This window comes from Charadrius vociferus, unplaced genomic scaffold, assembly GCF_000708025.1.
Source record: "Charadrius vociferus isolate BGI_N301 unplaced genomic scaffold, ASM70802v2 scaffold34, whole genome shotgun sequence".
NCBI lineage: Eukaryota > Metazoa > Chordata > Aves > Charadriiformes > Charadriidae > Charadrius > Charadrius vociferus.
The window spans coordinates 253,774-280,692 of record NW_009647989.1 but is presented as its reverse complement, the minus strand read 5'-3'; the positions used below and the strand labels follow the sequence as shown (position 1 = coordinate 280,692).

The following is a 26,919-nucleotide window of genomic DNA, read 5'->3' as shown; positions in this document are numbered from 1 at the left end:
TAATCGGAAATCTTAATATATGATTGAGGTATGTGACACAATTGACATGATTTAGTGAGAAACGATATGAGTGGAATATTACTATAATGGGGCATAGCCTTTCCAAAGACAGGCCAAATAAACAGGAGGAAAAAGCATATTTATTGAAAATTTAGAGGAACCTGGAGTTACTGAACGATCTGGTAAAATCTGAAGGGAAAATAAGATGAAGTCAAAATGAGCAAACGAACACAGAAGATGAATAAATGGATGCAGCATTTTGTTAGCAAAACAATCTAGAATTTGGTGGTATGAAGAAATGTTTAATTACCCAGGTACCCTTTGAGAAAGGTATAAAAGAGTAAGTTTAACAAGCATTCACTGGTGACTTCTTTTTGTTTTATAATGTCATAGTGCTGCTTTTTTTTTTTCTTTTTTTTGATAAGGAAAAAGAAAGCAACTTGCTGGGAAGTTTCTATAGATGTAATTTTAAATAGAGAGAAACCAGCTAGGAATGGGTAAGTGAAAGGCAACTTGATTGATGTGACAGTGAAATGATGGTACTCACAATGTTTAGCAAAGAAAACAAAATAGAAACAGTGGATGTCAAGAAGCAGACTCTGAGAACTAATAGAACTAAAGATCTCAGGGGAATAAGGACTGAAAGGAAAGCTTTTTAAAAATAACAACCCTCCCATCCCCCCTAACTTTCAAACTCATTTGAAAATGGAAAGGTCACAAGTGAAGGTAATCCAATTGCAAAGGAGAAATTGGGACTCACTTGTTGACTTCAAACACACTAAGATAGCATTTAAAAAGGGCTAATAATGTCGCATTTATAAGGTAATAAGGGTGTGTATCAAAGAAAAACATCGGTTTAGAGAGGTATTTTCAAAAAGGCTAAGGCTCATATGAGTTAAAATGAACAAGATATGTCAAGGAAAGCAACATTTATGTTAGAAATTCCTTGTATTAAAAGGAGGACCAAAACCTACCATTCAGTAAAGATCTCTCTAAAGTCATGCTAAGGACAAAGTTTGTAATACTTTTTTTTAAATTGGTCTTTGCTAAAAAGCTTGTCTACAAGTGCTAACCTTACTATTTCTAATATCAGTGAACTATCACGTCTATCCATAACTAAAAAAACAGGGTAGATTCTGTATATAGACTGGGTGGTTTTGAATTATGTGTTTGATGGACCTCATCAAATGTAATTACTGCATGAAGAAATCTCAGAAATATTAATAGTCAAAATTATAGATGGCCACAAGAGTGGTTACTGAGAGACTGGAAATGGCAAATGTAGTGCTAATTTTTTAAAAATAAGGAATAATTACAAGGATGCAACAACAAACAGACTCGTTTCAAAACAAAGGACTTCTTCCTATGACAGGATGGCAGACAGAGGGCATTTAGATAGAAACAATAGATTGAAGTTGGGTTCAAATCTGTTTACACAAGCAGGCTAAAAATATTAATGGTTTACTGTCAGTGAAATGTGGCTCTGGAGGGATTTGTCCTTGGCTTATGAGAATTCAGAATTCTCATTTATGACCTGGAAATGGAAATGAGCAGAATGCTTATTAATTTTTGGTAGCATGAAGCTGACAGACACGTCAATATCTTAAAAAATTAGGATTGTATAGAAATGGTCAAAAAAAGTGAGGATGCAGTTCAGCAAGGTGCTGTGATTAGAAATAAGCAGAAATACAAAGGAGAATAACTGTTTAGGTGGAAAGTTTCTCAGGTTTATAGCAGATCATGAACTGCAGGAGCTACATGTAGCAAAAATGTGGAACATCATACTGTGTTGTATAAAAATTAAGATATATTTCTGCTCTATGCAAGTTTGTTAGGTCTCAGTTAGAATCCCATATTCTGTTATGTAAACCTTAGTAAAAGAGCTGCGGACTGTTTGACGAGAGTGCAGAGGAGAGCATCAAATAATGTCTAGACGCATAGATCACAGACCTAGAAAATACCTAAATCAGTAAAGAAAGAATTGGGGTGAGTTGGAATGAATGAGACAACTCTCGGGAGGATGTGGTAACAGTCTTCAGTTGTGCACTTCTGCAAAGTGGAAGGAAGGAAATTGTTTCTGTAGTGAAAAGACAAAAAAGCAATTATGCTTGATTTGAAGAAGAAAAAAATCCAGGTTAGATATTAAGAAAACAATAAATAGCTAGGCTTTTTATGTAACCTCCCTCCACTAGAGACCTGAAGAGAGTTTAGACAAAAGTTGTATTGGAAATGGCATGAGAATAGTTAAATATTTCTGGAGGGCTTGGAATAGGTGATCTCTTAGAGTGATTTTTCATGTTTGTTTTTAAAATGTCTGATTTTCTATATGGGCAAAAGGAGATGTCACAGAATTTCAAGTTAGATCTAGATGCACTCTCAACAGGGCAGACAGTAGTAATAGCAAAACTGCAGTCCTCAAAGGAATTCATTATTACAAGGCCTGGAGTGAATATGCCACATAGGACTTACGGGGATGCTACAGTTTCCTTAGATTGTCCGCACATCTGTACCTGTAAAACGCTGAACGTGAACTGTTGTATATCTGAAGGCAATCCAATAATAGTCATACGTGAAGTGCGTGTAAAACATCCTCAGGTAATAAAGAAGAGAATTAAGATAAGCATTCTGTCACTGAAAGAAGATAGATCAGCATGTACTGTGTAATGCAATTTATTTTTCATGGTGTGATAACAGTCTATATAACATTGCCAAGTAAATGTTTCCTTTGATGTATTTTGTATGTTATTCCGTTTTGAATTCTGTTGCATTTGAAAGCATTAAGTATGGACTTGATTCTTTAAGCAGTCATGAAGTCTCAATAAAAGCTAAAAATGCTTTGCATCTCAGGATACGCAGTATTAACTTAACCTGAGACCTACAATTGGTTTCATAATGTGAATACCTTATTGTTATATAATGAATCACTTAGGAAAAAATGTAACCCTGGTACAGAACAGTATTTCCCCACCCTGGTACAGAACGGTATTTCCCAATTCATTAAATAGAAATATTGGGCTACTAAGGCACATCTAGTAAATTCCTCATTGTCAAAGACAGCTTGTAGTAATCAGTAAGACAAACTTCTCATTTATGTACTAATGTTTAGAAAAGGACATAGGGAGAAAAGCAATGGGGACAATGACTTTGAAGAAGTCAGTGGAGTGGTGGTATTAATTTATAGTTTCATGAATAAAATAAGAGCTTTCAGCCAAGGCTGAGAGGCTTAAAATAATGTTTGAGCTATATGATTCACTTGGATTTCATGATGGGATATAGACAGCATCAATTTAGTTTTACTGCACAGATGTCATACGTTTAGACTCTTTTACAACAAATCTCTGGAGTTTTTCCTAACTTGCAATCTGGGGCTTGTTCTTTGTGGTTGAAGAAAGAAACACTGTGAACTGGAGGTGGTTGTGGCTCTTAAGTCACTTGCCTGTACACTGTGGGAACAGACGTGATGTTTAGCACAAATCCATTAAGTGCGTGGTAAATCAGCTGCCCTTAAAACCATCTGGAGAGAAAAAAAAAAAAAAAGTATATTTGAGGGTAGCAATCAGCAAGGCTGGCAGAGAGGACTCATTGTCCTGAGAGGTTTGGGAGGTAAAGCAGAAGTATGCAATTTCTGTACGGATTAATGCAATATTAAGAATATGAGTATTGTATCACTCCGTGCCATCTCTCACTCTGGAGAGTCCAGAAGTATGACTGCAGTGGTGGTACTACTACTGATAATAGAGCTGTCGTTAGCATTTGCAGTCCACGGTGAATCCATTCTATCCAGGAGATCCTGAATAGATTCCATAATAGCTGGCCTGGGTTGAGTTCTCTGTTGCCATGGTTTTCCTGCTAACAGCTGTTTTTAAGATAGTTTGTGTATGGCCTGACGAACAGCAGCCATCCCTCTGGATGGCAATCCAGACTTGCATATGCATTTGATATATTTGACACAGAGCAGTTTTGTACTAGAAAGTTCTTGGTAAATGTTTCACTTGACAACAGATTGCAGTGTAAAACTCAGATGAATTTCATCCATTCTGTCATGTACTTACAGTTTAAGATGTCTGTCTGGTTTTTTGGAAGCTTTGTTTTGCTACCCATCTTATGTAACCCAACAATTGGCTGATGATTTTGGGGTTTTAGAGTAGTCAAGCAAATAGTAACTTTAGCAAGCTCGGAAAAGAATGTAAATGTTTGTGAACAATGTGTTGTTAAAATGTTATGATGATTTACCGAGACTTAAAGGAAAATTCATTAACTTGGTGTTAGAAGATGAAATGTGAGATAGTCTTCCTTGTGCTTATTGATGGTGGCACATATTGTTTTAGTTTTTTAAGAAAGAGCTTTAAAATCCTGTGTTGGTTAAGCATATTAAATTCCTGGCATCGTGTGAATTTTTTTCAGGCACTCCTTTGTAAGTATTTCAAGTTTATTGTAGTTTGACTAGAATCAGAATGCAATTGGTGGAAAGTAGCTCACAAACCATGCTTCATAAGCATTGTTTTCATATCTTTTCCTGAAGAAAAAAAAGATGAGTACAAACTGAAATATAAGATGTTCCTTTTTAAATATAAGGGGGGAAAAAGTACTGTAAGAGTGATTGAACACTGGAACACGTGTTTAAGAGGTTGTGTCCCTCCTCAAAGACAGTCAGAACCTGACTGGAAACAGCCCTGAGCAACCTACTGTAGCTGACTCTGCTTTGAGCAGTGTGTTTGGATGAGGCAATCTTCAGAGGTCCTTTCCAAACTCAACTATGCTATGATTCTGTGATTCTATATCTGATAAAATACGTTTATATCATTGAAGAAATATGACTAAATATTTGATATCTACTTACATTAGCTTCTTTAAAAAAAAGATTCTGTAATTTTTTTATACTTTTTTAATATTTTATTGGAGAGCTGGAAAGACATACTATATTGGTTGACTCTTTCATGCTGAATAAAAACAGACAAGCCCAGTGTTCTTAATGTTTATCAAGACAGGAGGAAATGCTTTAAAAGCATGAATATGAGGCTTTCAGTTACCATGCATATGGACAGCATACTTCACATCTTATTTCTACAAATTACGTCATGGTAGTGTCTAATGATAGTAATCCTTGACTTTTGGCAAGGTTAAGATAAGGTGCATGTCTGAAAATTGTTAAATTGGAATTTTGCCTAGATGTGTTCATCTTTTTTTGGGAAAATACACTAGGTTAAAAGTGCTAGAGGATATATAGGAACTCTAAAGGTCTTGTGTTTTACAGGAAAAAAATCCTCTCAACTAGGGAAATACAAGTAGGTATTTAATACTGCTTTACAAGAATTTCTCTTATATGTATATGTCAAGGGAGGTGATGAGCAGGAGGGTAAAAATACAGTGGGCCACTCTGTCATGATTCTGAAGGACCTTGCCACCAAGCAACCCCTTGAACAAGCCAAAATTAGAAAGGAAAAGAAGTTTTTTTTCAACCTTTTGTCCTGTACCTCCCGTAGGCTGTGAGTTCCTTGATGCTATTAAAAGGCCTATCATATAAACTCACATCTGGATATTGTCTGTAGCTCTACTCAAGGTCCTTGTAGTTATATGACAAGAACAGGAAAATATGCAGATGCAAAGAGCATACCAATATACCTCATGGTATTTTCTATCATCTGAATTGTTCAGATGTTCAAAATGTAGTGTTCTCCTTGGGTAGTACTGTAAAAAGTGCAAGCTAATTGCATTCAGAAAGCTACCTTTGGCACTCATCTTTAGGAATGGTTTTAGTATGTTTGGTAATGGTGTAATTTTAATTACAGTTCTGTACTTTATGGTGTCAGACATACTGTGCAATAGGGGCTCTGTAGATAGTTGGCAATCGTAGGATATATAGCAGCCAGGATTAAATAGCAATAAAGGATTCACTGAACTGCACTAACAAATCAGACGTGATTACAGTCTGTGTCAATGCATATGCAGAGATTAGAAGATGTGTGCTGATGAATCGGCTGTAGTCCATTTGCTAAGTTATTTTTCTTTTGTATGAGGTAAGTGAAGAGAAAATGATAGTATAATTATGTAGGCCTAAATGAGATGAAATATTTTATGAAGGCAGTAACAACTGAGGAGGTTGATTTAAATATTCCTTCATTTTTATGATGTGTGTCATCTCTCATTTTTAGCTCTGTTCATCAATATGTTTTCCTCTTTCCATTATTTTTTAGTAATCTTACCATTATATGGTTCTCAATAAAATATTTTGCTTTAATGTTCAATCAGTGTAACATTTAATCACCTGTGGTGTCCTCTTTCTAATTTCTGTTTTCAGGAGAAATATAGAATGCAGTTTTCTCTTCATTATTTGGCTTTTTTGTGCTTACCTTTCTCAAACTCTGATTTTTTTTTTTTTTTGCAATCCCTTGTATGAATAAAAACACATTACTGTGTGAAGTGATTTGTAAGTCTGAGTTCTCATTCTAAGCATATGCAATATTGCATAGCTTGCCCACATTAGTATTCTTTCTTGTCATCATATAGTATTTTTTATTCAAGGAACTCGGAGCTCTCCAGTCAAGCTTTTTGACTGAACCTTTTTGTCCTTTAAATAACTTTTTTTTTTTTTTCCCAGGTAGATAAATAGAGATACAGTAAATGGCTGAACAAAAAAACTTCAATAGAAAAGCCAGGAATAGAATTTGGATAGTAAACATAATTTACCCTTTTATCCCTTTTATGAGTACAGTATCTTTGGTCTTTATTTCATGCATGACAGAATCTGTATATAGAACTTCTAGTAGCGAATGAAGTTTAGCAGGTTAAACTCCTCTTGTTTAATTTGCAGCAGCTTCAGAATAGCCACAGATATTTTTAAAATTTGGGACCAGATTCACTTTTGTGTTTGGACAAGAGATTGAATAAGATGGATCATTAGTTCCCTGACTGTCAAACTGTTCGTCCCAAGATCTGTTGGCACCTTTTATGCAGTGCGCTAACTTCAGACAGGTATGGCAGATGTAAATGCTTGGAGCAGGGCAAGGCTTTCTCTCCTCTTTCTGTTACAGTATGCCCCTTCTTGCACAGACAGTAAAGTACTTGGCCCTGGGGGCTGTCCAAAAGCCACAACATTCCCTCCTGGTAGAACTCTCAACCAAGTACTGCTCATTGGAAATAAAGAGGCTTCATTTGGAGAAGGGAAGCTGTCCTTTTAGTTCTTATCTCATTATATATTTGTTGTATTACCAAATGTCCACCACTCCTTTCTTTATTTTTCCCAGAATAACCTTTTAAAGTTTTCAGCATGAACTTTTTTCCCTGTGCCATGAGAAAAATAAATCTTAAGTTCCTCATTATAGAAAGTATCAGGATTCTTTGATGAGTCTTGTTATTATTCTTGGATATTTTTAAAAGATAGATTTTTTTTCCATATGGTTCGTTTCATGAACATATGGGTCTGTTTTGTGGTTTTGGGAGACGCAGTGATCCAGATTTTCTCTGTATGTCCTAGAGCCAAATATTGGGTTTTTTTTAAATTATATAATTGACTACCTAATACCGCAGAATAGGAATTTGCATTATACATATCCACTTCACTTACTAACTTATTCTTAATGCTTTATTATTTTGTACTGGCTTCATTGGCAGACTCTCCTTATGCCCACCCTGATATTTCTGGTTTTGTGAATAAACCAGTAAATGATTAGAATTAATTCATCTGGCTGTGTGGTGGGTATGTGCATGCATACTCACACACCCTCACCCCCACTCCACATATACAGATATAAATCAAGTGAGTGAGTGAGACTTTTTTATTATTATTTATTTAAACAACATATGAATTTCTACCAATTAAGCTCTGGGAACATCATGAGAGAAAGGTGGGTACAGTGGCTCAGCTAACTCTCTGCCCTCCCACCTAGTGCAAGTCAGTTAAAGCTGTATTGAGTGAACGTATGTTAATTCCTGGGCTTTCTCTGCAGTTCAGGGTGAGGATTATGTGGTTTAGAATAGTATTCAGAGCAGCCAGTTTACTGAGCTGGGAACAGCCTAAGGCTAACTTAGAAGAGTGGAAAAAAAAAACCAAAAACCACCAAACCCAAACCTGTCTGGACTCTCACACTTTTTGGAGCTTAGGTATTTTATATGGGCTCCAGTCAGGTGCATTTGTCTTCTTAAGATCTGAAACCTAGAGGAACTTTGTAAAGCTAGGCACATTTAAAACATTTTTGTTTCAAACAAGGAAGAGCTCCTCTAATTATTCCATATATCTGATGGTTCAAACATTTGCCTAGCAATGGTAGAACTAAATTTAGTTCTTTGTAACCCTGCTATTTCAAACTCTGTGATCTTCTGAGAGAAAACCATCCACCCTCGATAAGCTAGAGAATGGATTCAGTGCAGTACTATTCATGGCTGTCGTTGAAACTGGGCTCTATTATGTGAGAAAAGCCAAGCCAAAGAGAGCATACCTGAAAAGGTGCAAGATGTTATGACCTGGCGTTTCGCACATCCAGCCCTGAGCAGGGAGACTGAAGTGCCTTAATCTCCTTTCCCAAGAGTGACTTGGGCATAAAATACAAAAATATCTATGTCATGTCCTTCCCCTTGTTATTCTCGCTGTACTCCATTTTATGGCTTTTTAGTATCTGGACTTAAATCCTCCCACCAGCCCATATTAAACAGACTCACATAAAACTATGAATCAATGACCCATGTAAGGAATATACTTCCAATAACGCATAAAGTAAAACATAGACTGCATCAAATGCATCAGGTGCATTAAAAGAATTCCCATATCAAGTGGTGCTTAGTACTGTAAGGGGATACATAGAATCATAGAATACCAGGTTGGAAGAGACCTCAAGGATCATCTGGTCCAACCTTTCTTGGCAAAAGCACTGTCTACACAAGATGGCCCAGCACCTCATCCAGTGTAAGTCCACTTAAAAGTGTCCAATGTTGGGGAATCCACCACTTCCCTGGGGGGTTATTCCAATGGCTGATTGTTCTTGTGAAAAATTTTCCTCTTATGTCCCCTCGGAATCTCCCCAGGAGTGACTTGTACCCACCACCCCTTGTCTTTTCCGTGTGACTCCTTGTAAAAAGGGAGTCTCCCTCTTCTTTGTAGCCACCTTTTAAATACTGGAACATGGTGATAAGGTCTTCCCTAAGCCTTCTTTTCTCAAGGCTGAACAAACTCGGTTCTCTCAGCCTTTCCTCATGTGGCAGGCTTCCCAGTCCTTTCATCATCTTTGTGGCCCTTCTCTGGACCCTCTCCAGCCTGTCCACATCTTTTTTATATAGCAGGGACCAAAACTGAATACAGTATTCCAGGTGTGACCTGACAAGTGCTGAGTGGAGTGGAATAATGACTTCTTTATCTCTGCTGGTGATGCTGTTGTTGATGCAACCCAGCATCCTGTTGGCTTTCTTTGCTGCAGCAACACACTGTTCACTCATATGGAGCTTGTTGCCCACGGGGACCCTCAGGTCCCTTTCTACAGAGCTGCTCCCCAGCTGGCTAGATTCCAGCTTGTGCTGCAGTCCTGGTTTATGTTTCCCCAGGTGCAAGACCTTACACTTGTCCTTGTTGAACTTCAGAACATTCTTGTTAGCCCACTCTTCCAGCCTACCTAGGTCTTCCTGCAGGGGGGCTCTCCCTTCTGAAGTGTCCACTTCCCCACTCAGTTTCGTGCCATCAGCAAATTTCATCAGGGTACACCTGATCCCATCATCTAGATCACTTATGATAGTATTAAACAGCATTGGGCCCAATATCGATCCCTGGGGGACCCCACTTGTGACAAGTTGCCAGTTTGAAAAGGAGCTATTTGCCACCATCCTCTGGGTGCAGCCTGTCAGCCAGTTCCCCACCCACTGCACAGACCACTTGTCTAGACCGTAACGCATCAGTTTCTCTGGGAGGAGGCTGTGGGGAACCGTGTCAAAAGCCTTGGAGAAGTCCAGGTAGACAATGTCCACCGCTCACCCCTCACCAACTGAGCAGGTTACTTTGTTGTAGAAGGCGACATGCATGAACAGGTTCTATAAGGCAAAACCAAGTTGGTTCTGTCTCCCGCCAGGCAGATGAGTGAGATCCACAACAATTCATTCTTAAAATTCCAGAAGGAATGGATTTATGATGCCTCTGAAAAGGATAGAATATCATTGTGTGGCTCAGAACCACGATGTATCTGTCTTAATTAAAACTCATTCATTTTAGCAATTACATATAGCTCTCAAATTGTGCCAGCCAGGCTAATATACACACAGCACCATCCTTCCAGATTGCAGCTGTATCCAATCTTGGTATTTATATAGATTTTTATGTCTCTAACAACAAAAGGTTAGGTATTGTCATTAGCATAAAAAAAATCAGATACTTAGAACTTCCTTCTCTTCTAGTATGCTCTTACTGCATCATATGCAGTATAACAATGCTAGAAACAGCTGTTAAACAATGTGTTTTCAGAGATGTATACCCTTCTACGAACATCGTTATACTTGTCTTAGCTTGATATATGAACTGTGTTTAAACCAGATCGTTGGTACATTTAACTTGAATAATTTGCCCATCTATCCTGAAACTCCTTTAAAAGTTTGAAATGTGAATAAGCTTACTGGAAAAGTATGTTAACTTAAGGAGTGAGTGTCCTAGGTTAAAGAAGTTATGACTTTTAACTATTTATCATCCCCCCTAAAGTTCTACTTTTTGTTTCAAGAAAGATGATCTGTTCTTTTCTCAATGTATTTCAACAGGAACTCTCTATCTGAATTAGCCTAATGAATAAGTAGCCTCCTGCTAACTGCCTGGAAGATGCACACAAAACCCTTGAGCGTGTCATTGCCTACTGATTCAGTAGCTGTGATTCCACATAACTGAGAGTCGTGTAGTGTCCTCTAAAACCAACAATGTCATCATTAATTCATCAGAAACACAGCTGTGAACTTTGGTTGTTTTTTTTTTAACAAAGCAACCAGGCAAAAACATTCCAGTGTGCAGTAAAGAAAGTTCCAAGCAACTGGGGTGCACAGTGCTTTGTGTTTAAGCCATTGACCTTGTAATGTGATCACACAGACTTTTTGTAAATTAATCTTTCAGATCTTATGAGTGACATGTGAACTTTGACTTTATGGGCAAAAGACAGGCTCCAGCTCCAGTAGAGTCACCTATATCCCTAATGCATGATAAATTTACATAACTTTCTTTTGAAAAACATGAGTCTTCTGGTGTTTTCCTGTCTTCTACTGGGGGAAATATTACCCTTTTTTAACTTTTTGTGCAGTGATGTACATCATTGAGTATAAATGGGATTGTCCCAAGCTTCATTTAAAAATATATTTTAGCTATTCCTATGCCAATTATATGTTTCAAACTGCAAAACGTTAACTTTTTCGTGAGCTAGAGGTAGCTGTACCGTTTTACATTTTGGGAATTTGTTTGTTGTTTCTAGAATTGTAATAATTTCCCTAAAAATAAAATTTCTTAGGATCCGTGTTTACACAGCTGTTTTGAATTACATTTTATCTATGAGCATGTTCTCCAGAAAACGGGTGAAAAATTCAAACACTAAAATATTCCTTTATCATCAAGACATTATTTTTTAAACTGTGAGTCTTTTTACTCTAAAGCCTTAAGATTTCTACATGAGCATAATTATTTTTTTGTCCCTGGTGCAGGAAAGCTAGTATGCTTATGCCTAGTAGATGCTACTGGGGCTATCTGGTTTCCTGTCCATCTGTCACTTGACTTGTGGCATTCTCTTTGGTGATGAGAAGTAAGTACAGGAGCCTGCCCAGCGTGGTTGTGTGACCTGTCAAATGCCATCATTGCTTCTAGTTACAAACACATAGGCATCTCCTCTTTACCAGGCATGGGTTTAGCAAGGAATGAGTAAATGGAGGTAAGGAAACGTGTACTATGATGTTGCGTTATGTACCTATTGGCCTGTAGCTTCCACAGTCAGATCAACCTACTGTCTCTGTAAAGGAGACAACAACAATAAGGAACTGCAACGTTTTATATATGCGTACTTTTCTAGATGACTTTGTTCTGGGGCATGAGAAAGGATCTGTGTCTGAGAAAAAGAACAACAGAAGGTGCTGAAAGGGGTTTTTATTTCGAAGGTCTAGAGAATTAAAAACTGTAGTGGCAGAAAGTAATTGTGAGGTTTTTCCTTGTTGCCCCAGAAGAAAAAGAAGGCTGGCTGTCCTGCCTGGTCTTATAACGTTTATACTGTTTCTAGTTTGGCAAGGACGTAAAGTACATGAATTTCAGGAATATTATTATTAATACTATTGCACATTTACTATATTTGTGAGACAAGCCTGAAGAAAAACTATAAGGGTTTTAATAAATGATCAAAACTAAGATTTACTTTAACAACTAGACCTTCTGGAGAGGGACCTTTGTAGTTAGACGAAAAATGAATAATATTATCATTTTGCATTTTTAATTTTTTAAAAAAACAGCTCTCAAACATCATGTAATAATAATAGATTTGCACTTTTTTTGTCTCAGTCTTAGTTTTTTTTATTGTTACGTGGTAAATGTAAATTTTCTGGTGATGTATATTTGAATATTTCAAGGTTTGACTCCTGTTCTTGTACTTACTGAAAAGATCCGCCCCCACTTCCTCAAAATCAAGAACGGGTGTAGGCAGGCTTGAAACTCCAAATAAAATGTTTTCCCTGGGGCAATATTGTTCATCACATTCTTCCTAAAGGCTTTTTGGGTTTTTGTTTTCAATGGAAATAGAAGAGCCAGATGCAGGTATCTAATTTCAAAATACCCCTCCATTCTTTAGAGACTAAAAAGATTCTTCATTATTCTCTTACTTTTTTAAAAATTTTTTTTTTCAGCACTCTAAAATATATGCCGACATTGACAAGCACAGCTCCAACCTGACGTTGCCTATAGAAACTTTGCACTTGCCCTGTCGCAACAAGCCCCATCAAACAGAAAAAAGAAAATCAAATTCTTTATCGGTTCTTTCTCTGACCTCTGATAAGCAGAGACTGAGATGTGGCAAAACTATCCCTACCCTTACTCGTTTATCTATTCTCACATACAGGGATTTTTCTCTAAAAGACAATGACAATTTCATAGATTTTAGACAGGATGTTCCTTAGTGAGTGTAATTATTCATGCCGTGACTTGAAAGGGTCAGAAACATTTCAGGAGCAGTAAATGGGAACTGGATTTTTTTCTTTTTTTAAGAGACTTAATAGTCCTGCCATTGTGAGGTAGGATTCCGTATTTGCAATTCACATAACTACAAATATTGCCAACTTCTCTTTCTCTTTCCCACAAGTTGTGTAATTTTTTAAAGCTGCAGATTTTTGCAATGCTATAATTGCAGTAGAATTTTTGCTCCTATTAAAAAAGAGACAAAACAAAGCCTTTTTTTAAATCTGTATCAATTAAAAGCTCAAAAAAAAACCAAAAAAGAAAAGAAGAAATTACAGTTTCAGATGTACTAGACCTGGTATTTTTGGAGAGGTGTCCTGGCTGTCAGTGTTTGAGTGCTTGCATTTGCCAATCCATGGCAATACTGTACATGCTTTGTTTGAGCTTGTGGGATGAACTACAACAAGACGACGAAACCTAAGCCAGTGCGATACATTATGGGTCTTGTTATTTAAAAGTAGGTGTCTTTGCAATTCTGTATTTCAGCATATTTCTCAGAAACAAGTTTCTGAAAAGTGGTGTCTGATACACCTTTTTCTAATCTTCTGTGATTTACCAAATTTCTGTTGTGATCTTTACTTCTTCCCATTTGTTCTCTTTTTGCTTAGTATCCTTTGAATTGTATTGTCAGAAAGGCTTCAGTTTTAAAACAGTAATTTCTAAGCAATGTTCTAAGTGTTCTTTTCTTTAGATTGTAGCTGGGTTGAATGACAATCTGAGGTGCTGGTGTCTCTCTGCTGCCTGTGGGGACCTTGGGGAACTGCAGCTAACAATAGCACTTGGCTGAGGCTTTTGAATTAGGTGGCATGAATGTGAAACATAGAGAGGAATACTGTCATCTGTATTTAATGCAGAGTCAAAAACTCTGTAAGAAAACCACGTTTTAAGCAGCGGTGTGTTTTTTTCCTTAACTTGGATAATTGCGATTGCACACTACCTGTATTACCTCACTAGAGAACGCTGTGAGTTTCTGTATCTTGTTATTCTGCATGCAGCAGCATTTCCTTCATATCATACTTCCACTATTGGGAGAGAATGTTTCCGTCTCCAATATATATATCACAGGTCAGGTTTACCATATACATATATATGTTATATAGAAAAAGTCAGTATTCAGAGGTGTCTGCTGCTATTTATACACAGGGCCAATTAAGAAGAGTCACTTTATAAGATACCCCTAAAGAATATCAGGAAATATGGTCTGAACTTCTAGAATACATAAACTATTATTTTGTTCTTTTTTAAGCTTCTGTCTATGGTTGCTTTTGATGAGCCTTTCTGGCTTACTGCTGCTTGGGCCAGTCCTTGCTTTTAGTGAGACTGAACGACACCTAACTACATAGGTCTTGTAGATCATGTCTTTGTGGCTTCCCTGTTTTCCTTCTCATTGGATGGAGGCATTTTGTTAGTTTTATTGGTGTTTTAGCACTTGCAGTGAAGTTTCTTATGTTATGAAGAAAAAAATCTCCATGCCCTTAATTTTATTGCTATTTATATTTTCTGTTCCCCCAGTAGATTATAGACCCCTAAGTATTCTTAAAATCTCAAGATACTTTGTTGCAGAGTTTTAAAATTGCCATAATAAGATACTGTGGTACCATTATGGTACACTGTATCTATTTCTTGGAAAAATAAAATCCAACATGACCAAATAAAAGAAAAATAAATGGGTTTTTGTAACAGAAAACAGCTGCAACCACATCAAGGCATTTTTGTCTACTCTACTGGCTTTGCTGAAAATTAAAGCCACAACTTAATAATATTCAAGGAAGATATTTCTATGGAATGAAATCTGTTAAATGCTTAATAACAAACAGTTAAAAACACAAACCGGGATGTTTAGGAAACTGTTTTTTAATGTTAAATAGCCTAGATTGCAGAAGTTCTGCTTCTTCAGTGGAGGCTAGAAAATGAAAGTCTTATTCAGAGTGATGGATTTTAAATACCAGTTCAGGAATTTCTGTCTTAAGTTTTCGCTCACGTTCAGTCTGCTCAATTAAAACCAGCTTGCTTTCTAAGCTAAGAATATTTGAAAGTGTATGAAATCAAGTGCTCTAAAAACAGGGAGCTATCCGTTTGTTGAGAAAGATTTTAGAAATGAGAGGTAAAATTTTACAGTGACTCATATATAGTACAATACTTAGTTTTTTCTATCTACAAATGCAGTAGATTAGATGAGTAAACATTGAACTAATCTGAAGTTAGAAGAGCTGGATTCTTGCAAACCATCTGTTGATAACCTTGGAATAGATGGATTTTAAATTCAAAGTGATTTAAATCAGACTTTTAGCATAGTTTAGTATTAAATCAAGGGGGGTGTTACGTCGTGATTTATGCAGCTTTTAAAATTCTTAAATTTTTAAATTATTTTTTCTGAAGAAGAGTTGACTCTTATTGTTTAGCGACTACTAGGATGTGTTGATTTTCAATTGAATATGCCCATTACATTAAGTCAGTACCTCTTTGCCCTAGCCAGGAGAATATACTCTGTATACATTTAATTACACAGTTTTATATATGTTTACTTAGAATTCTAGTTCTTACCTTTTGTTCTATTAAAGATACGGAATAAAATTTCTTCCTTTGTTGATTCCTGCTCACTAGAAGTTTGTGCTCTTTATTGTTTATTTATTGTTACCCTTTATTTGCTTTTGTATTTAGGTATTATATCCAATATAGTCAGAATTTCCTTTGATTTTTCCTTTGTCAACTGTTTGCTTTGTTGTGTAAAACCTACTATTTGTAAGTTAATTGGCTAATAAAATACAGGAGTTTTTGAACAGTTTTACTGTTTTGTAACAGTAAATCAGAACTCACTTACCTTTCCTTTATAACATGATGCATAAGTCTAATGTTATATTAGCTCCAACACTGACAGAAAAAGCCAGCATACTAATGCAAATACAGATTTTAATGAGTTATATTTGATATTTTAACTGTTTAGGTTTGAATCCAATACTGTTTAGGGTCTAAAGGTTAAAAATGCTGTATTTGGTTCAGTTAATGAAAATGGAGCTTCAAAGTCATAGTCTTCCTCTAATAGGCAATGGAGAAAAATAATTATGTAGAGTAATCTGAAATTACTTTTAAAAGAGTGATTTTTAATTAATAAATACAGGCCTGATAGGAATGTTAGAAACTTTAAACTGACATTTTCACATTTTGTTTCCTAAAGTTACCTTCTTAAAACTTTGATGAGGACATACAAATTTAGATTTTTGGTGTCCATGGGTGAAAAATTCATTGCAAATATGCAGGCACCTAGAAAATGTTATACAACCTGTACACCAAAAGCTACGTTGAAATGAAGCTTCAAAATTGAAAGTAAGCTTCAGAAAATGAAAGGTAAAAAGTATGACTTGTAGCAGTTCAGAAGTAAAGCTTTTTGGATCTTTAAAAGTTATAAGATTGTTTCTATGTGCTTCCAAGAAGAAATTCACACTTACAGCCACCAAAACCTCTTCATTATATCCTAGTGTAGTACCATGCAAACTCTTCAGCTGCGAGCAATGTAGCTTAGTGTCTATGGTATCAAAAGGGAAGAAAATTATTGTAAAAGATATTTTAGGTTCCTTTTTCTTTTCTACTTCTGTCACCTCTGGCAACCAGTTGCTTTCTCTTTCTAAATTCTACGGGGCGTGGCATAGATGATGAAACACAGTTTTTCATTATTTGCACATTCAAACCACAAGCAATTGAATGGATATTTTTGAGAAAGACAAAATAAAACTAAGTACTATGCCTCTTTGCAATGACTAAAATATGCATGTTTAAATTAGTTTTGCCAGCAAGAACTTGTCATAATTATTTTTACTTGTATAAGCTGTAGGCTATCTTAAAAAATCACAAAGAAATGAACTGCTGCAATTACCATGCCTCTTCTTCACAATTTTCACTTACTTTTCTTTGTGTATTTTGCTACTTCTAAATAAGAGTAAAATTGTATGAACTCATGTTCCCCTTTTGATGTCCGTTCAGATTTTGTTTTGTCAGAGAAAGGTGAAAAATCCTTTAGGGTATTTTATTTCCAATTTATTAATGAAGTTCATTTTCTCTTCTGAATTTTTATACTATTTTAATGGAAATACTATTTTTAATGGAAATTTTGTACAATTCCATGAGACTGATAATGGCTTTGATGTTATGGTTCTGATGGCTCATGATGTTGATGGCTCAGGTTGAATTTTCTTTTCAGACAGTGGTGTTACCAGATGCCCACAAATCTACTCCTCTTTTTTTTTCTGGTGCTCCTGTTTTCTTGCCTAGGTATTTCTGTCCTTTCTGCTTTCTGTCTCTTAGCAGCAGTAGCTACAGAAAATTGGCTACCGAACCTTTTCATTCTGCCCTTACACAAGCAGAAACAGTGGAAAAAATAAGAGAAGGGAAAATGTGACTAACAGAAGGGGAAAGATGGCAGAAGGAGGAAAAGAGCAAAAGCAGGAGGTTTTCTCCTGTGGCCCAGGAATCCTGTTCATTCTTAAATATTTACGTCTTTCCTGAAACGGTACAGAATTCCCCAAACTAGCCATAAGCACAGGACCACCAGTTGGTGAATCATGATTGTAGCATCACAATTGTAGCACAAGGAGCTCTTAATTTGTGAATATATTATTTAGCTTCCAGTCTTAATCAAATCAATTCATGATACTGTCCTCCTCAGAAACATGCTCACTGAGTTGTAAGCATGTTTTTGATCTACTCTAGTTACATTTTCTCTCATTACATTCTGAAATAACTATTCTGAAATAGCCTTACAGAGGAAAGATTAACTTTTTTCTTTTACAATCTTTAAGCTCTTTCTCGTAACATAGTGTTTTTAGAACAAACAAGCAAGCACTAGAAGTTGTAACAGGACATGTGCAACACCTAAGAATTTCTTTGTAGAAGTGGATGTATGGGTCTCTGTACTCAGTCTGGCTGGGATGGAGGTAGTTTCCTTCATAGCAGCTGCTATGGGGCTGTGTTTTGGGTTTGTGACCGAAACAATGCTGATAACACACCCATGTTTTAGGTGTTGCTGAGCAGTGTTTGCACAGCGTCAGGGCCTTCTCTGTTTCTCGCTCTGCCCCACCAGTGAACAGACTGGGGAGTGTGCAATAGGCTGGGAGGGGACACAACAAAGTGGATGACCCGAACTAACCAAAGAGATGTTCCCTGCCATGTAACATCATGCACAGCAATGAAAAGGGAAAAGAGGGCATTCTGGAAAGTTACCCATCTTTTGCTCGGGAACTGGCTGGGCATTGGTCCACCCATGGGAGGTTGTGAGTGATTGCCTTTGCGTCACGTTTTGATTTCTTTCTATCTTCTTTCCCTTCTCCTTTGCTTATTAAACAATTTTTATCTCAATCCACAAATTTATTGCTTTTACTCCTTCTTTCTTTTTCCCCTGTCCCACTGGGGCAGGGAGGGAGAGCAAGCAGCTGTGTAGTGCTTAGCTGCCTACTGGGGTTAACCCACAACAGTCTCATAAGGACATATTCCCATAATTTACATTAGTTTACAAGTTGTGGACACCAATCCTGGCATCTGTGATTGAAAAGAACTTTGGGCTTTTAGCATTTCTGGAAATTGTAAGAAGCTCTTCCACAATGACATGAAGTATCTGGTTCTGTATGCGGCATACTAATAATATTCCACATAGCACTGACCAGTACTGTTCGTAGACAAGAGTGTAATGCATAAAAGTGGGACCTTGGAGTTGATGGTGCACGTTGAGTTGAGTAGTGTGGAGATACAAGGCAAGGATTGCTTTTTCAATCCAGGACAGAGCTGTCTAAGAAACTATTAATAAGTCATGAGATAACTAAAACTTACAAAACCTTCCTGTGCTGATATGTCAAAAATCTGAATGTTGTCTCAATACATCAGTGTACTCTTAAAATGGAGGCTTTAGATCAGGAAGAGAGCAGTTACTTTAGTACTGACTGTTGCAATCCTACACCTTGCTAAAAATCTAAGTAAATTAGAGCATCAAAGTAAATTGTTTCAGGTAAATAAAGTATCATGAGAACCATTGATTGTAATACTTTCAGATTAAGCAACAAAATATACATGTTTATAGACATGCCAGCTACATGCCTTAAATAGTCCTGGCTTTCTAGTGCTTATTCATTTACTGTGTGTCATTTTATGATTATTTACTATAATTAGAAATAATCCTGACATATTAGCTTTCTCCCCATGCTAAAATCTGATAAGGCCTTTCAGTGTTAGTCTGTTTCTGTGACTGTGGAAAAGAAGCCAAAAGCTTTGAACTTGCAAGCCCGTAGTCACAGCAGGTCTGTCCACAGCACGCCACAAGTTTGCATTCCTACCACATGCAGTAAGGTTTTCTCTATAGACCCATGTCACAGAGGAATTCAGCAAGGAACAAGAAATCCTCAGTCAGAGAAGGGCCACAAGTGTGTGAAAACCTAGCCACACATAAACAGTAAAGGTCATTAGCAGGCTCCTAAACTCCTGGCTAGAAATTAGGTTTTTGGATCATTAACGGTAAAAAGCCTAGGAAATGAATAGGACTCAGTGTCCTATTAAAAATTAGCCAGAACAATTAAAAGGTTTTCCAATTTCTAATGGGAACCAGGCCTAATAGCTCATTTTCCCTTGTCTAGTGGGCTGTTTCTGCATTTTGAATTACGTTCATTTTAGATCCTTGTATTTTTAAAGAAATATTGTGAAGTATTTTTTCTGTATAGGAGTTGTAAATTATTTACAGTGAGGGCAGTGAAGGCTTGGGAGAGGTAAAATCTAGTGTCTCCCTAAGGCTGTGTTACAGATTCCAGATCTTGTGACTCTAAACTAGTCCAGTTAGCTGTGATGGGATTTCTTCTGGTGTGTGCAAATGTATACTTTGCAAACTGGTACTACAGTTGCTGTATTATGCACTCCCATGAGTTAAAGTGCTCATTTGGTTGCAAATGCACAGCCTTTTTTGGTGTGAGGTGTCTCTTCTCAGGGTATTACCTGTTTCCCTAAACTCAGTTTTCTGCTTTCAACAGCAGCCTTTCTGCTTTCATTTCAATGGAAATTTCTTGCTGCTGAGTGGATGACTGATGGCGATTTAAGAGCTATCTTCTCCTCTAGTGTATATTTTTCCTTAACCCTAAAATGACTTTGGCACAAGAAAATTGTGAACAGTGAGACTTTAGTATTTTAAAATGTAATTTTTTGAGAGGTATGTTAAATACTTTCTCTGTCCTTATCTTTGCATCCTTGCAAGCATGTCTTACAAAACAATCCAAACGGAGGAAGAGGCAAAGACAGAACAAAAATAAGTAATGTTTTACACTGTCTACTTTGCTTGCAGGTCTGCCATTCTGGAGGAAAACAAGCCCACAAGTTACCAAACTTTTTCACTCTATAGCTATTATACTCATTTCCCTCCCTGTTCACCTTAGGCTCTAAATCTCCCCACCTAGCCCTCTGGTAACAATCAAGGTAGTCTATGAACTAATTGTCAACACAAGCCATATGATTTTCCTGAAAGAAAAAGGAAAAAAAATTAAATTTGGACAAGGAAAAGTAGATTGCAGAGAAATAGGGTGGGGATGGGGGGAATAAAAGGACAAAAGAAAGGCAGGACAAGATGATCTTCCTAACTATGTTCATTTTGTACTCAGACAGTCATTTACACCAGATGCAGAATTCCTTTCTGCAGTGAGTGAATTGCCCTGTCATTAACATAAAATTAGCTCCAAATGATCTTGGCCAAGAGCTTTGAAGTATGTTAGTATAGAACCACACACTCAAAAACATGTGGGAATGCATGCGGGCTTCCAGATGTGAGAATCTTCTGTGATACAAATATAGTTATGTTTACGTAGCATAACATTGTGCTCTGTGGATACACTCTAGATGCAGCTGTGCTTCCAGTGGTGGTATAACTACGTTACTGAGGTGCCCTACCTGAGTGAATGCATCTTGTTTCTTATAGTGAGTCCATTCTAATAATGACCACTAGTGAACAGAAATTGTCCTGCAAGTTAAAATACTCCTTCAAGAAATGTAAGGAGTTCAGCATGGGCTAGTTTATTAGCTTGAGAGTGAAAATTCGAACAATTCCATGTTTTATTTTTGATTTGTCATGTGTTCTGCTACTAATTGTTTTTCCCTGTCTGATTTATTTTTCATCAGTGAGTACTTTCTGCACTATGATTAAAATTTAAAAGCCTGGGTAAAGTTTGAAGAGGTCATAATTTTTTCTTTGTTATCTAAATAAGCGCTTAAAGTTGTGGTTTGATTTCAGTTGTATTATCAAAAGTACATTGATTGATACCAAGATTAGCTGAATCTCAATAATTACCTGATTTTATGTTCATCTAAATAAAGCTGTCTACACATGATAGTCTGTCGATGCTCTTTTTTATTTTTGTTTAAAAGCACTTAACATCTCAATTTCTTTAATGCAGTTGTCTTCTTTTGTGTGTGTAGGAAGTGAACTCGGAGTGTCTTTGGGAAGAAAATTGGTCTGTGCAGGAAAAGACTAGTGGGTGGAATAAATCTATAAAACTGAGTTTAAGTACATCAGCTGTGCCTGAACTGTAAAGTAGTAGTAGTACAATCTATAGTAGCAGCTATTTACTATTATTGATGTTTGAATGTGTAAATACAGAATGGTGACTGAAAGTAACCTAGAATGTCTGTCTGGTTCACTTTGTAGTGTCACCTTGTAATTTTTAGCAGCCACAAGGTTTACAAAGAAATACTATTACCTTCCTGACTGAAAACTGTCCCCTTTCATGAACATGAATAATCAGTTTTCAGGCATAATCCATACACCCTGTGCTACTTAGGCTGTGATCTAATCATGTCATATACGTCAAACAGGGTCATATCACTGCTGTAGTTGGATAAGAGACCTTCAGGGAAAAAAAAATCAGCTAGACATCTGATATTGGTCTTTCCTCTGAAATGACAGTAGCTCCATGCTCTAGCACAATGTAAAATAAATTCTGTGTAATAGTCATTACACAGTGAATAAAATCATTGTTTGACATAAATCACTGCAGCTTTAGGGAGTTCATCAGATGATTGTTATCTGATCCTTTGCCTATTGGAGGTTGGGTAAAACTGGAGTTTTGATTGTAGAAAGCATCTTCTTCCATTAAATGTCGCATAGTATCTGTAACATTTATAATATATAATATTATATCTTCTATATCTCGTATTTCATGGGCAAATGTATTATGCATATCCAAAATATGTCTTGTACTTTGCATTATAATCTTTAAATTGTTGGGGGATATTGTGCTTCTCTATTACCAAGGAGCATTAAGGATTGTAAAGGCCAGAAGTAACTTCTCATTGCAAACCTTTCTAAGCAAAATATCCTTTGCTATTCTTCACCGTTACCAGCTACTATCAGTCATTATATTTAATATAAAATTTTAAGAAATGTCCAGTAAAGGAAACGTGAGTGATAAAAATGGTGGAAGTGTGCCACCATCTGAAAAAGTAATTGACTGAAAAGATACATCTGTGAGCTATCCAAGCAGTGACAGCTTGTAGAAAGCAGCAAAACTGTTGTACAGAAGATGGGGTTTTCTTCTGTCACATGCCATGGGACATACTTGACGTGGTAGGTCCTGTAGATGAGTAACTGATGTGCTTTTTGTCATATGGTTGAGAGGCTACGTTGCATTTCTACAGTGAGCAGTCAGGGATACTTCAGTCAGTATGTGACTTTGTGGGCTGGTGCTGTCCAAAACCATTTTTGACCCCAGCTGCATCACCCCAACAGCTGAAAGTCTTTTAGCAATGTGCTGTTTTCTTTTCCATAACCACAATCTTAAAGTGTGTATCTGTATGTATTCACAACAAACCAAGATATATGAAAAAGTACATGCTTTGGTAGTTAAAAAGCAGTGATATCTAGGGGAAGACTAAGCAAAATCAAAGGCCTCTCAGTGCCTTGTGAACATCAGACTTCTTTCCTAACTTTCAGCATCTAATCTATCTAGAACCTAGTGAAGATGTGACATAAATGATGTAATTATCCAAATGTATGTTTAAATTTGAATAAGTTTGAATTGAAAAACACTGATATCAGTTTAAGAGTTCTGCCAGTGCTTTTGTATCCCTCGAACTGTTTTATGGTGCTGTTCTTCATTAATTATATTTTGACAGAAGAAATTCTTGCCCTTTTTTTTCAGACTGAAGAACAAATGGGCCTCTCTGAAGAGCAGCTTAAGACCCTTCTGGAAGAATGTATGCAGCCTCAGAGAACAATAAGCAACGTTTCCATGCCAAAGTCTCAGGAATCTCTTTCTTGTGGATTAAGTCCCCCTTGTTACACAAGTCAAGACTCCGCTCTTCACTCCGCATCTACTCTTTCCAAAATGTTAGTTGAAGACCATATTGTAGGGATGTTAAGGGCTCAGGAAAAGGCTGGACTCGAAGACAAAAGCTTAAGTGTTAATGCAGAGAGTGAAATCCCTGGTTACTATATCAGCAAAGCATTGGCTGATAGTCACTTATCAAAGGATTCACTGGCCCAAACAGAGGAACCTGATGACCTAGAAGGTTTACAGAAGATGGGAGATAAGAGTATTACTGAAGGTTACTTTATGTCAAGAGCACTCAACACAAAAAGGTTGAAGAAACCTTCTTTCTTGGGTGAACCATTATATTGCATCAGCGTGAACAATGAGCCATCCACAGAGGCTGACATTCTCAGCATACCACTGCAAACCAAAGGAGGTGAGACTCTTAACAACCCTTTAGAATAGGCTTTTGATTATGATGAAAAAAACCAAGCAGGTTCTCACCAAAGGTATGCACCAATACACACTGATGATTATGGTGGGGAAAGGATGTACTTTTATAAAACATAAAACCGTGCCAAAAATAATACACACAAAATAACAGAATGTTTATTAAAATTCTTGCCCTGACATAATTGAATATAAGGCTAGGACTCTTATGAAATATAGTATTGATGTTGATTGATTCTGTCAACTGGAAAACAGAGTTGACAACACATATGGATTATCTTTTTGGTAGTAGAAAGTCATGTCCACTGTTCTATGGAAAGGAAATATTCTCCCAGTAGTTGGTATAACAATTCACACAAAAATCTAAGTGTTTCTTGAATGTTTTTAATAAGGTAAACTCGGTAGTATAGAAACAAACATGACCTAGCTATATTTAAAATAATAAATTGCTTTCAGGGAATTCAAATTTACACATAGAAGATAACAAATTGAATAAATACTGCATAATTTCTATAAATTACTTTTAGTTCAGTAAAAGAAAGAATAGTTTAACCAGCACAAAATTTAACTTACCCTATCTGGTATTGTAAAAATCAGTGTTCTTTACTTAAATGCAATTGTATGGTGATATTGTAATCTAAATCCACACTTACATTTTTAGCCTAAGACCACTTCTCTTTCTGGAGAGCGAACTGTTCAAATAAACCTGATTTTAGGCAGGTACATAGACTTCTTTTATAAAAGTTGTGACAGTATGAAGTTGTTTGTGATTAAAGTGCTATAGTTTACTTATATTAGAAATCAATACATTTTTCTAGGTTTGTCAAGATAGATGTTTGTTATACTGGTAATCTATTCTGAATTTGGAGAAACATCTTTCACATTCATTGGTAATTTAGAAGAACATTCTAATACCTCTTAACTGTGTTATCATTTCTTAATTATGATCACAACTGTTTCTTTGATTGTTCGCACTTAACCTTTCTACAGTGAAGGGAACGTTAATATTTTTTAAAGGGATTCCACCTATCAGAAAGCCTTGTTATTGCTGTTTTTACACTGCCAGACAAACTCGGTATCCAGACTCACCTGCCCTATTTGCCCATTATGAGATTTAGGCCATAGTTCCAATAGGAAGAAAATTGAAATACAATACCTGTACAAAAGTTTGTAGTTTAGTTTTTTGTTTTTTGTTTTTTTTTGTAAGTTAGTTTTCAGCTAACTTCACATGCCAGCTTTGCTCTTCACGTAGCTGCAAGCATCAGAAGAGTGGAGCAAGGGAAGAAGGAAGTGGTCTGCCCCAGAGGAGAGTGGGCTGGCAGTGGTGGTGATGGGGAACACCGCAGAGAACCACCTCTGCCAGGGGCAACCTGATCTCATGCAGGTTGAACATGACTACATACTGCACCACCAGTCTTTTTCAGCAACCAACAGTGAAGAGAACTCAAGTTTTGCTGCCTTCACGTGAATTGACGTTCTCCTTTAGCCTGAATAGATGTAGTACAGTCAAGTGTGATTCAGCCCCAGCTACCATCTCTCTTTTTTAGTGTATTTTAAGATGGGATGTGTTAAATCAAGCAAAAGACCATGCACTGCAGCCACTGTGTAGTGAAGTGAGCAGCTAACCGTTTATACCTGTTGCACTAGACATGGTCACTATGAGGTAATTTTATTGCACAAGAGAGAACGGAGATTTCAGGTATTAAGTAAATTTCCGTATGGGACCTCTCATGGTAAAAGTCTTTAAGTGAATGTGTTAGTATTTATCACATAATAATTTAAATACCTTTGAGTCATAATCGGTCATAATCATAATCTCTCGTGTCAGAGAAATGCAATAGGGTGTTACGATTATCTGTTTTCAGTAGTGGCTTAGTAATGTTCAACCATAGATCTAAAATCTGTGTGGTTAATAAACATCTTGGTTTTATGGTCATTTTGCTTACCCAATTTTTTTGGGGGGGGTGGGGTGGGGTGGTGGTGGTGGTGTTCTGAATTACCAGGGTCTCTAAATCTTTTCATTTTTACTAAAAACCTAAAAACAATAGCAAGGATATCATTACAGATATCATTACCTCATCTGGCTTTGAGTCTTTGTGTCAGTGTCTCATTTTTAAAATGGTGTGAACAGGTAATCTTTAGGCACAAGAAAAATAAGTGCAAAATAAAACCACTTCAGTGGTTTGTAATTGTTTTTACATTAGGGCCAAGTATTTTGCAGTTATCCATAAGTTTAAATTAATTATATTCAGATTTATTGTATTCCATTAATATTACTCTAGTGCTAAAACATACATCCAAAATTAGCATTTAAATAGACAGCAATCCATTTGTATTATTTTTGTCAAAGTACTGCTTATGAGAAAGTGTACAGCATAAACTGGAAACCTCTGATACCTTTCCATGGAATTAATTTATTTCCTGCAAAGGTGACTCAGTTCTGTCTTAAGCAATAATTCCTGGCCATAAGCAAAAAGCTGTGATTGTTATCAAATTTGTAAAGTTGCCTAATGTATTCTATCATTAAGCTTCTTGTTAGTTTAGACATGATTAGATGTGCCAATTGCATGGAGGAATAGAGATCCCAGTGGAGTCCAGTTTAAGGCAAATACCCCTGCAGATGAAGGTGCCAGGTGTATTTTTATTTTTAAGAGACAATTACGTAGTTAAGCTTCATTATGGTCTTAGTTCTAAAGGACATTTAAACATATATGCATAAACTTCTGTAAACAGTTTGATTTTCTGGGCTGCTACACATGGTTTAAACTCTGTGTAGTGCTGTGTAAGCAAACAAAATTGTGTGAAACTGGTTTAGCAGAATTTCGGTTTCACAGTCATTATGGTACTGTAGTCTGTGATATAGATTTACTGTAATACATTATTTAAGGAAAGCATAATTATTAACATCATTCATATATATAGATATTTGTGTATATCTATCTGAAGGAAACTCACGTGCCTTCAGAAATAAGTAATTCCTGCTTCTTGAAAGAAGCAGTAATTTGCATCAGGGTCATATGCATGTAATATAGGTGATGTTTACTGAGA

General features: G+C 36.5%; 1 protein-coding gene across 1 annotated transcript in view; it reads left to right on the top strand.

Annotated features, from left to right (window-relative positions):
* The window catches only part of FSIP1 (fibrous sheath interacting protein 1), an 82,137-nt gene extending 58,251 nt beyond the window's left edge, over positions 1–23,886 (top strand). Inside the window, exon 12 of the mRNA XM_009883496.1 lies at positions 23,311–23,886. Coding sequence (XP_009881798.1) covers positions 23,311–23,886 — 576 coding nt within the window. The remainder of the gene's footprint in view (positions 1–23,310) is intronic.
* Positions 23,887–26,919: the final 3,033 nt, after the last annotated feature.